We start from the raw sequence: 11,166 nt of genomic DNA on the forward strand, positions 1-11,166 counted from the left end.
CAATGTGATTTTCTGGATTTTTTTTTCTCATTTTGTCTGTCATAGTTGAAGTGTACCTATGATGAACATTACAGGCCTCTCATCTTTTTAAGTGGGAGAACTTGCACAATTGGTGGCTGACTACCAACATAGTTACTGTAGCAGGTCAAAGCTGTGTGATGGAAAAACCTGGGTGGAGTAGGCATTGTGGTGCTGTAAAACCTTGGTAGGGCATGGGTGGAGTAGGCATTTTGGTGCTGTAAAACCTTGGTAGAGCATGGGTGGAGTAGGCATTGTGGTGCTGTAAAACCTTGGTAGAGCATGGGTGGAGTAGGCATTTTGGTGCTGTAAAACCTTGGTAGAGCATGGGTGGAGTAGGCATTGTGGTGCTGTAAAACCTTGGTAGGGCATGGGTGGAGTAGGCATTGTGGTGCTGTAAAACCTTGGTAGAGCATGGGTGGAGTAGGCATTGTGGTGCTGTAAAACCTTGGTAGAGCATGGGTGGAGTAGGCATTTTGGTGCTGTAAAACCTTGGTAGAGCATGGGTGGAGTAGGCATTGTGGTGCTGTAAAACCTTGGTAGAGCATGGGTGGAGTAGGCATTTTGGTGCTGTAAAACCTTGGTAGAGCATGGGTGGAGTAGGCATCGTGGTGCTGTAAAACCTTGGTAGGGCATGGGTGGAGTAGGCATCGTGGTGCTGTAAAACCTTGGTAGAGCATGGGTGGAGTAGGCATTGTGGTGCTGTAAAACCTTGGTAGAGCATGGGTGGAGTAGGCATCGTGGTGCTGTAAAACCTTGGTAGAGCATGGGTGGAGTAGGCATCGTGGTGCTGTAAAACCTTGGTAGAGCATGGGTGGAGTAGGCATTTTGGTGCTCATGTGAATTTCCTTTCTTTTTCGGCTTCAGACCGATGTTTACTTCTTAAATCATACTTTTTTTTTGTTTTTAATAAACAGTATGGTCTGCAGCTTATCATGCATGAGATACTCTTAACTCTGGCGAGGAAAACCTAGAGACTTCCTTAACACTAGAGATGGAGCACCAGCTGTTGTTAACATAAAAGACACCTTCCCCTTTAACCTTACCCAAAGCTGCCGTACGGTCTTCACACAGAAAAACCAGCCAGATGTATATTATTCATGTCATAGTTCAGCCACGACTCCGTGAAACAGGATATCCCAGTTCTTCAGGTCCCGTTGATAAGATAGTCTCCAGCAGAGCTCATCCAGTTTATTCTCCAGTGATTGTACGTTCACCAATAGAACTGAGGGTATATTTTTTAATGCAACCTTTATTTAAACTAGGCAAGTCAGTTAAGAACAAATTGTTATTTACAATGACGGCCTACTCCGGCAAAACCCTAACCCGGATGACGCTGGGCCAATTGTGCACCGCCCAATCACGGCCGGTTGTGATACAACCTGGAATCGAACCAGGGTCTGTAGTGATGCCTAAAGCACTGAGATGCACTGCAATAGACCGCTGTGATACAGCCTGGAATTGAACCAGGGTCTGTAGTGATACCTCTAGCACTGAGATGCAGTGCCTTAGACCTCTGTGATACAGCCTGGAATTGAACCAGGGTCTGTAGTACCTTAGACCGCTGAGCCACTTGAGAGCGGTGGTTTATTGACTCGTTTGTGCCGTCTCTTCCTCTTCGGAGTCCCGGGGATTAGAGCCTGGTATGGAATGATCAGTACATCACCAGCTGCCAACTGGTGAAGTAGAAATCTTCAACCAAAACAAGGTTAGTGATTGCTGTTCTGAATTCTAGAAGGTTAGTGATCGCTGTTCTGATGTCTAGAAGGTTAGTGATCGCTGTTCTGATGTCTAGAAGGTTAGTGATCGCTGTTCTGATGTCTAGAAGGTTAGTGATCGCTGTTCTGATGTCTAGAAGGTTAGTGATCGCTGTTCTGATGTCTAGAAGGTTAGTGATCGCTGTTCTGATGTCTAGAAGGTTAGTGATCGCTGTTCTGATGTCTAGAAGGTTAGTGATTGCTGTTTGGATGTCTAGAAGGTTAGTGATCAATTATCAAATACAGTTTTAGGATACAGTACATTCAGTAAATTCCGAGACAACAGAGGAGGAGGTTGAAGATGGGATCTGGTTTCTGTCTTCAATCGGCAGAACACTAGACAACAGAGGAGGAGGTTGAAGATGGGATCTGGTTTCTGTCTTCAATCGGCAGAACACTAGACAACAGAGGAGGAGGTTGAAGATGGGATCTGGTTTCTGTCTTCAATCGGCAGAACACTAGACAACAGAAGAGGAGGTTGAAGATGGGATCTGGTTTCTGTCTTCAATCGGCAGAACACACACTTTGTGACCAAGTCGGAGTTCTCCAGTCGAGAAATGGAGAAAGCCTTTCCACACTCCTCACACTGAAAGACAAGACTGGATTAGGTTCACCAAAACAGTGTCACCAAAATAATATTTTTTATTCACAAAGCATCTCAGAGTAGGAGTGGTGGTCTAGGATCAGGTTTAGGATCAGGTCTAGGATCAGGTCTCTGGGTAGGAGTGGTGATCTAGGATCAGGTCTAGGATCAGGTCTCCGGGTAGGAGTGGTTGTCTAGGATCAGGTCTCAGGGTAGGAGTGGTGATCTAGGATCAGGTCTAGGATCAGGTCTCCGGGTAGGAGTGGTTGTCTAGGATCAGGTCTCAGGGTAGGAGTGGTGATCTAGGATCAGGTCTCCGGGTAGGAGTGGTGATCTAGGATCAGGTCTCCGGGTAGGAGTGGTGATCTATGATCAGGTCTCAGGATAGGAGTGGTGATCTAGGATCAGGTCTCAGGGTAGGAGTGGTGATCTAGGATCAGGTCTCAGGGTAGGAGTGGTGATCAAGGATCAGGTCTAGGATCAGGCCCCAGGGTAGGAGTGGTGATCTAGGATCAGGTCTAGGATCAGGTCTCAGGGTAGGAGTGGTGATCTAGGATCAGGTCTCACTCTACATACAAGGTAGCAGTGTGTGGTACAATTACCAACCTGGAGGATATGATAGCCCATTCCCTGAGCCTTCCTGGTCTCAATAACGGCCGGTATCTCTTCAGAGTGTTCTATATTCCACAACCTGACAGTGGTGTCCTTCAAAACACACACAGCAATATTTATGATGATGCAAAATGGTATGGTAACAAAAGGGACATATTCTGTGACCTACAAGGATAGGACATGTAATTGAGGTGTGTGTTTACTGTGACCTACAGGGATAGGACATGTAATTGAGGTGTGTGTTTACTGTGACCTACAGGGATAGGACATGACATAGGACATGACATTGAGGTGTATATTTACTGTGACCTACAGGGATAGGACATGACGTAGGACATGACATTGAGGTGTATATTTACTGTGACCTACAGGGATAGGACATGACATTGAGGTGTGTGTTTACTGTGACATACAGGGATAGGACATGACATTGAGGTGTGTGTTTACTGTGACCTACAGGGATAGGACATGACATAGGACCTGACATTGAGGTGTGTGTTTACTGTGACCTACAGGGATAGGACATGACATTGAGGTATATATATACTGTGACTAACAGGGATAGGACATGACATTGAGGTGTGTGTTTACTGTGACCAACAGGGATAGGACATGACATTGAGGTGTGTGTTCACTGTGACCTACAGGGATAGGATATGACATTGAGGTGTGTGTTTACTGTGACCAACGGGGAAAGGACATGACATAGGACATGACATTGAGGTGTGTGTTTACTGTGACCTAAAGGAATAGGACATGACATAAGACATGACATTGAGGTGTGTGTTTACTGTGACCTACAGGGATAGGACATGACACTGAGGTGTGTGTTTACTGTGACCTACAGGGATATGACATGACGTAGGACATGACATTGAGGTGTATATCTACTGTGACCTACAGGGATAGGACATGACATAGGACATGACATTGAGGTGTGTGTTTACTGTGACCTACAGGGATAGGACATGACATTGAGGTGTGTGTTTACTGTGACCTACAGGGATAGGACATGACATAGGACATGACATTGAGGTATGTGTTTACTGTGACCTACAGGGATAGGACATGACATAGGACATGACATTAAGGTGTGTGTTTACTGTGACCTACAGGGATAGGACATGACATAGGACATGACATTGAGGTGTGTGTTTACTGTGACCTACAGGGATAGGACATGACATTGAGGTGTGTGTTTACTGTGACCTACAGGAATAGGACATGACATAAGACATGACATTGAGGTGTGTGTTTACTGTGACCTACAGGGATAGGACATGACATTGAGGTATGTGTTTACTGTGACCTACAGGGATAGGACATGACATAGGACATGACATTGAGGTGTGTGTTTGTACCTTGGAAGCTGAGGCCACCCATTTTTTGTCAGCACTGATTGCCACATCTGTCACCCAATCCGCATGTCCCTAGGGTTAGCAAAAACACACATGAGGGCACACACACACACCTGTTTGAAAAACACACACACACATGCGCACACGCACACACACACCTGTTTGAAAAACACACACACACACACACACACACACACACACACACACACACACACACCTGTTTAAAACACACACACACACGCAAGCACACACACACACACACACACACACACACGCAAGCACACACACACACGCAAGCACACACACACACACACACACACACACACACACACACACACACACACACACACACACACACACACACACACACACACACACATTAGAGCATGAAGCTACCTTCAACTCCAGGGTCTTGCAGAGGGTCTCCATGTTCCACACAGCCACTGTTCTATCATACGCCCCCGACACAAGGACTGACCCTGGACAACAACAGAGAACTACAGTCAGTCTGTGGTATTAGAGGTAGAGGACTGACCCTGGACAACAACAGAGAACTACAGTCAGTCTGTGGTATTAGAGGCAGAGGACTGACCCTGGACAACAACAGAGAACTACAGTCAGTCTGTGGTATTAGAGGCAGAGGACTGACCCTGGACAACAACAGAGAACTACAGTCAGTCTGTGGTATTAGAGGTAGAGGACTGACCCTGGACAACAACAGAGAACTACAGTCAGTCTGTGGTATTAGAGGCAGAGGACTGACCCTGGACAACAACAGAGAACTACAGTCAGTCTGTGGTATTAGAGGTAGAGGACTGACCCTGGACAACAACAGAGAACTACAGTCAGTCTGTGGTATTAGAGGCAGAGGACTGACCCTGGACAACAACAGAGAACTACAGTCAGTCTGTGGTATTAGAGGTAGAGGACTAACCCTGGACAACAATAGATAACTACAGTCAGTCTGTGGTATTAGAGGCAGAGGACTGACCCTGGACAACAACAGAGAACTACAGTCAGTCTGTGGTATTAGAGGTAGAGGACTGACCCTGGACAGCAACAGAGAACTACAGTCAGTCTGTGGTATTAGAGGTAGAGGACTGACCCTGGACAACAACAGAGAACTACAGTCAGTCTGTGGTATTAGTATATAGTAGTCAGTGGTATTAGTATATAGTAGTCAGTAGTATTAGTATATAGTAGTCAGTAGTATTAGTATATAGTAGTCAGTAGTATTAGTATATAGTAGTCAGTAGTATTAGTATATAGTAGTCAGTAGTATTAGTATATAGTAGTCAGTAGTATTAGTATATAGTAGTCAGTAGTATTAGTATATAGTAGTCAGTAGTATTAGTATATAGTAGTCAGTAGTATTAGTATATAGTAGTCAGTAGTATTAGTATATAGTAGTCAGTAGTATTAGTATATAGTAGTCAGTGGTATTAGTATATAGTAGTCAGTAGTATTAGAGGCAGAGGACTCATCATATTTCTGTAAAGTCGGATGAGGACAGTGCTGACAAGTTCCATATTCCTCTTTTTGGGGACAAATGAACGTCTCAAGAACAAGAAGACTGATATGTCTACCCTACCATCCACAGAGAAGACTGATATCTCTACCCTACCGTCCACAGAGAAGACTGATATGTCTACCCTAACATCCACAGAGAAGACTGATATGTCTACCCTACCGTCCACAGAGAAGACTGATATGTCTACCCTACCATCCACAGAGAAGACTGATATGTCTACCCTACCGTCCACAGAGAAGACTGATATGTCTACCCTACCGTCCACAGAGAAGAAGACTGATATGTCTACCCTACCGTCCACAGAGAAGAAGACTGATATGTCTACCCTACCGTCCACAGAGAATAAGACTGATATGTCTACCCTACCGTCCACAGAGAAGACTGATATGTCTACCCTACCGTCCACAGAGAAGACTGATATGTCTACCCTACCGTCCACAGAGAAGACTGATATGTCTACCCTACCATCCACAGAGAACACATAATGTCTACCCTACCGTCCACAGAGAAGACTGATATGTCTACCATACCGTCCACAGAGAAGGTGCAGGAGCTGACGGACCCGTCGTGTCCCTTGCTAAGGGTCAGGCCACCGTGGGAACGGAATGTTCCTGTCTGGACGTCCCACAGCTGCAGAGTCTTGTCCCATGATGCAGTGCACAAGTAGCGTCCGTTAGCAGTGAAACAGCAGTTCGAGATGACGTTGGTGTGGGTGCTGTGTTTGGGACAGGATAGAACAACAATGTGTATTGTCATAATGCATATTGGAAATATTGGGTCTCCCCCCCACAAGCTCTAGAGGCTTGGTTACGACAGCCTCAACGTGACCTTGACTAACACTAATTAGTTTGAAATGTTATTTCTCGGGTTATAAGATAACGAGCAAAGCAACCCATGGTGAAGGATATCAACCAGCCTCACAGGTCAACATGGGACAGAGTTAGGTCTCACTGCTGTCATAGGGGATCAATAACATATCAACCAGCCTCACAGGTCAACACGGGACAGAGTTAGGTCTCACTGCTGTCATAGGGGATCAATAACATATCAACCAGCCTCACAGGTCAACACGGGACAGAGTTAGGTCTCACTGCTGTCATAGGGGATCAATAACATATCAACCAGCCTCACAGGTCAACACGGGACAGAGTTAGGTCTTACTGCTGTCATAGGGGATCAATAACATATCAACCAGCCTCACAGGTCAACACTGGACAGAGTTAGGTCTTACTGCTGTCATAGGGGATCAATAACATATCAACCAGCCTCACAGGTCAACACGGGACAGAGTTAGGTCTTACTGCTGTCATAGGGGATCAATAACATATCAACCAGCCTCACAGGTCAACACGGGACAGAGTTAGGCCTTACTGCTGTCATAGGGGATCAATAACATATCAACCAGCCTCACAGGTCAACACGGGACAGAGTTAGGTCTTACTACTGTCATAGGGGATCAATAACATATCAACCAGCCTCACAGGTCAACACGGGACAGAGTTAGGTCTTACTACTGTCATAGGGGATCAATAACATATCAACCAGCCTCACAGGTCAACACGGGACAGAGTTAGGTCTCACTGCTGTCATAGGGGATCAATAACATATCAACCAGCCTCACAGGTCAACACGGGACAGAGTTAGGTCTTACTGCTGTCATAGGGGATCAATAACATATCAACCAGCCTCACAGGTCAACACGGGACAGAGTTAGGTCTTACTGCTGTCATAGGGGATCAATAACATATTAACCAGCCTCACAGGTCAACACGGGACAGAGTTAGGTCTTACTGCTGTCATAGGGGATCAATAACATATCAACCAGCCTCACAGGTCAACACGGGGACAGAGTTAGGTCTTACTGCTGTCATAGGGGATCAATAACATATCAACCAGCCTCACAGGTCAACACGGGACAGAGTTAGATCTTACTGCTGTCATAGGGGATCAATAACATATCAACCAGCCTCACAGGTCAACACGGGACAGAGTTAGGTCTCTGTGTTAATTAAAATATCCACCACTCTACAGTAAGGCATCAATCTCTCTGACATAATGCCAGGCTATATTTTAGTTCACTGTACTGCATCAATCTCTCTGACATAATGCCAGGCTATATTTTAGTTCACTGTACTGCATCAATCTCTCTGACATAATGCCAGGCTATATTTTAGTTCACTGTACTGCATCAATCTCTCTGACATAATGCCAGGCTATATTTTAGTTCACTGTACTACATCAATCTCTCTGACATAATGCCAGGCTATATTTTAGTTCACTGTTACTGCATCAATCTCTCTGACATAATGCCAGGCTATATTTTAGTTCACTGTACTACAGAGCATGTGTTATAATGAGAGTCCTGTGTTTAGTGCTATCACGAGGACACAGCGATATTTGATCCTGTATTTTAAGAGGACAGTTTGAAGGTTAAAACCCAGGCGTATCAGATGACTGTGTAGAACACAAGGTGTCCTAGATCTGACATACAGTCTGTCTCTAGCTACTGGGTCTACATTTCATGATGCCAAGTCTGTCTAGCTACTGGGTCTACATTTCATGATGCCAAGTCTGTCTAGCTACTGGGTCTACATTTCATGATGCCAAGTTAGAGTGTTACAACAGTCTGTCTCTAGCTACTGGGTCTACAATTCATGATGCCAGGTTAGAGTGTTACAACAGTCTGTCTCTAGCTACTGGGTCTACATTTCATGATGCCAAGTCTGTCTAGCTACTGGGTCTACATTTCATGATGCCAAGTCTGTCTAGCTACTGGGTCTACATTTCATGATGCCAAGTCTGTCTAGCTACTGGGTCTACATTTCATGATGCCAAGTCTGTCTAGCTACTGCGTCTACATTTCATGATGCCAGGTTAGATTCTAATTTATTTTTACTCTGCGCCAGTCAATAATACAGTCAATCACGTGTCTTTAAAACGAGACCAGTGAGTTCACCCAGTCCACCGTGGACCATAAACACAACGATCTGAGGTGTAATTATGAGACCAGTGAGTTCACCCAGTCCACCGTGGACCGTAAACACAACGATCTGAGGTGTAATTATGAGACCAGTGAGTTCACCCAGTCCACCGTGGACCATAAACACAACGATCTGAGGTGTAATTATGAGACCAGTGAGTTCACCCAGTCCACCGTGGACCGTAAACACAACGCTCTGAGGTGTAATTATGAGACCAGTGAGTTCACCCAGTCCACCGTGGACCGTAAACACAACGATCTGAGGTGTAATTATGAGACCAGTGAGTTCACCCAGTCCACCGTGGACCGTAAACACAACGATCTGAGGTGTAATTATGAGACCAGTGAGTTCACCCAGTCCACCGTGGACCGTAAACACAACGATCTGAGGTGTAATTATGAGACCAGTGAGTTCACCCAGTCCACCGTGGACCGTAAACACAACGATCTGAGGTGTAATTATGAGACCAGTGAGTTCACCCAGTCCACCGTGGACCGTAAACACAACGATCTGAGGTGTAATTATGAGACCAGTGAGTTCACCCAGTCCACCGTGGACCGTAAACACAACGATCTGAGGTGTAGATATGAGACCAGTGAGTTCACCCAGTCCACCGTGGACCGTAAACACAACGATCTGAGGTGTAATTATGAGACCAGTGAGTTCACCCAGTCCACCGTGGACCATAAACACAACAATCTGAGGTGTAATTATGAGACCAGTGAGTTCACCCAGTCCACCGTGGACCATAAACACAACGATCTGAGGTGTAATTATGAGACCAGTGAGTTCACCCGGTCCACCGTGGACCATAATTATGAAATATCTGGTACTGACAAATCTTTATTAAGGACGTCTGCGGTCAGACATGACAACAACAACAAACAGCTGTCATGATGTTCCTTGATGCTCTGGTCATTTGTCAGCCTGGCAGTGCATGTTGTCTATCATCTCAGGGACCGTGTGTAAAGTCTAATATAATGAGTGGTATCTCAGGGACCGTGTGTAAAGTCTAATATAATGAGTGATATCTCAGGGACCGTGTGTAAAGTCTAATATAATGAGTGATATCTCAGGGACCGTGTGTAAAGTCTAATATAATGAGTGATATCTCAGGGACCGTGTGTAAAGTCTAATATAATGAGTGGTATCTCAGGGACTGTGTGTAAAGTCTAATATAATGAGTGGTATCTCAGGGACTGTGTGTAAAGTCTAATATATTGAGTGGTATCTCAGGGACTGTGTGTAAAGTCTAATATAATGAGTGGTATCTCAGGGACTGTGTGTAAAGTCTAATATATTGAGTGGTATCTCAGGGACTGTGTGTAAAGACTAATATAATGAGTGGTATCTCAGGGACTGTGTGTAAAGTCTAATATAATGAGTGGTATCTGTTATCTCAGGGACCGTGTGTAAAGTCTAATATAATGAGTGGTATCTTCACCTGTTGATGGAGAGGGTGGTTTGGGTGGAGACCAGGTCCCACAGTTTGATGGTTCTGTCTTCAGAGACACTGGCTACGTGCTGACTCTGAGGATCAAACCGGCACCGCGTGATCGTAGACTTGTGGTGATCTGAGGGAATTGACAGCATTAGACATAAACTTAAACTGACGTTACCATTAGACATGACTTAAACTGAGACTCAGTGACCTGACGTTACCATTAGACATGACTTAAACTGAGACTCAGTGACCTGATGTTACCATTAGACATAACTTAAACCGAGACTCAGTGACCTGACGTTACCATTAGACATGACTTAATCTGAGGCTCAGTGACCTGATGTTACCATTAGACATAACTTAAACTGAGACTCAGTGACTTGACGTTACCATTAGACATAACTTAAACCGAGACTCAGTGACCTGACGTTACCATTAGACATGACTTAATCTGAGGCTCAGTGACCTGATGTTACCATTAGACATGACTTAATCTGAGACTCAGTGACCTTAGCGTTAGCATAGCTCAATGGTAAAATCAATAGAGATCAATAGCTACTGCTGAATGACTTTGGGATGTACCTTTGATGTGGAAGAGCCTCTCCCCTGTATCAGCTGAGGTCAGGCAGATTGCATTCTCCAGGTCGGAGGAGGAGACTACGTACTTCCCATCCTCTGAGACGCTACATGAGGTCAGGAGACCCGCCTGAGCTGCAGTCCACTATGTAACACACACACACAGGCTGTGTCATGTATATACTCCCTATATACTCCCTCTCTGGCATTATGATTCTGAGCTGCAGTCCACTATGTAACACACACACAGGCTGTGTCATGTATATACTCCCTATATACTCCCTATATACTCCCTATATACTCCCT

The 11,166-nt window shown here is 45.1% G+C and overlaps 1 protein-coding gene across 1 annotated transcript; it reads right to left on the minus strand.

Moving 5' to 3' along the window:
• Positions 1-1,885: 1,885 nt before the first annotated feature.
• Positions 1,886-11,069, minus strand: LOC139412464 (WD repeat-containing protein 88-like). The gene is made up of 8 exons (XM_071159251.1): positions 11,056-11,069; positions 10,867-10,967; positions 10,285-10,414; positions 6,390-6,574; positions 4,725-4,807; positions 4,332-4,400; positions 2,965-3,063; positions 1,886-2,361 (listed from the first exon to the last, which is right to left on the minus strand). Exons 1-8 carry the CDS (start codon positions 11,067-11,069, stop codon positions 2,173-2,175), a joined length of 870 nt encoding a protein of 289 aa, XP_071015352.1. The 3' UTR covers positions 1,886-2,172.
• Positions 11,070-11,166: the final 97 nt, after the last annotated feature.

This window comes from Oncorhynchus clarkii, chromosome 6 (assembly GCF_045791955.1).
Source record: "Oncorhynchus clarkii lewisi isolate Uvic-CL-2024 chromosome 6, UVic_Ocla_1.0, whole genome shotgun sequence".
Lineage (NCBI taxonomy): Eukaryota > Metazoa > Chordata > Actinopteri > Salmoniformes > Salmonidae > Oncorhynchus > Oncorhynchus clarkii.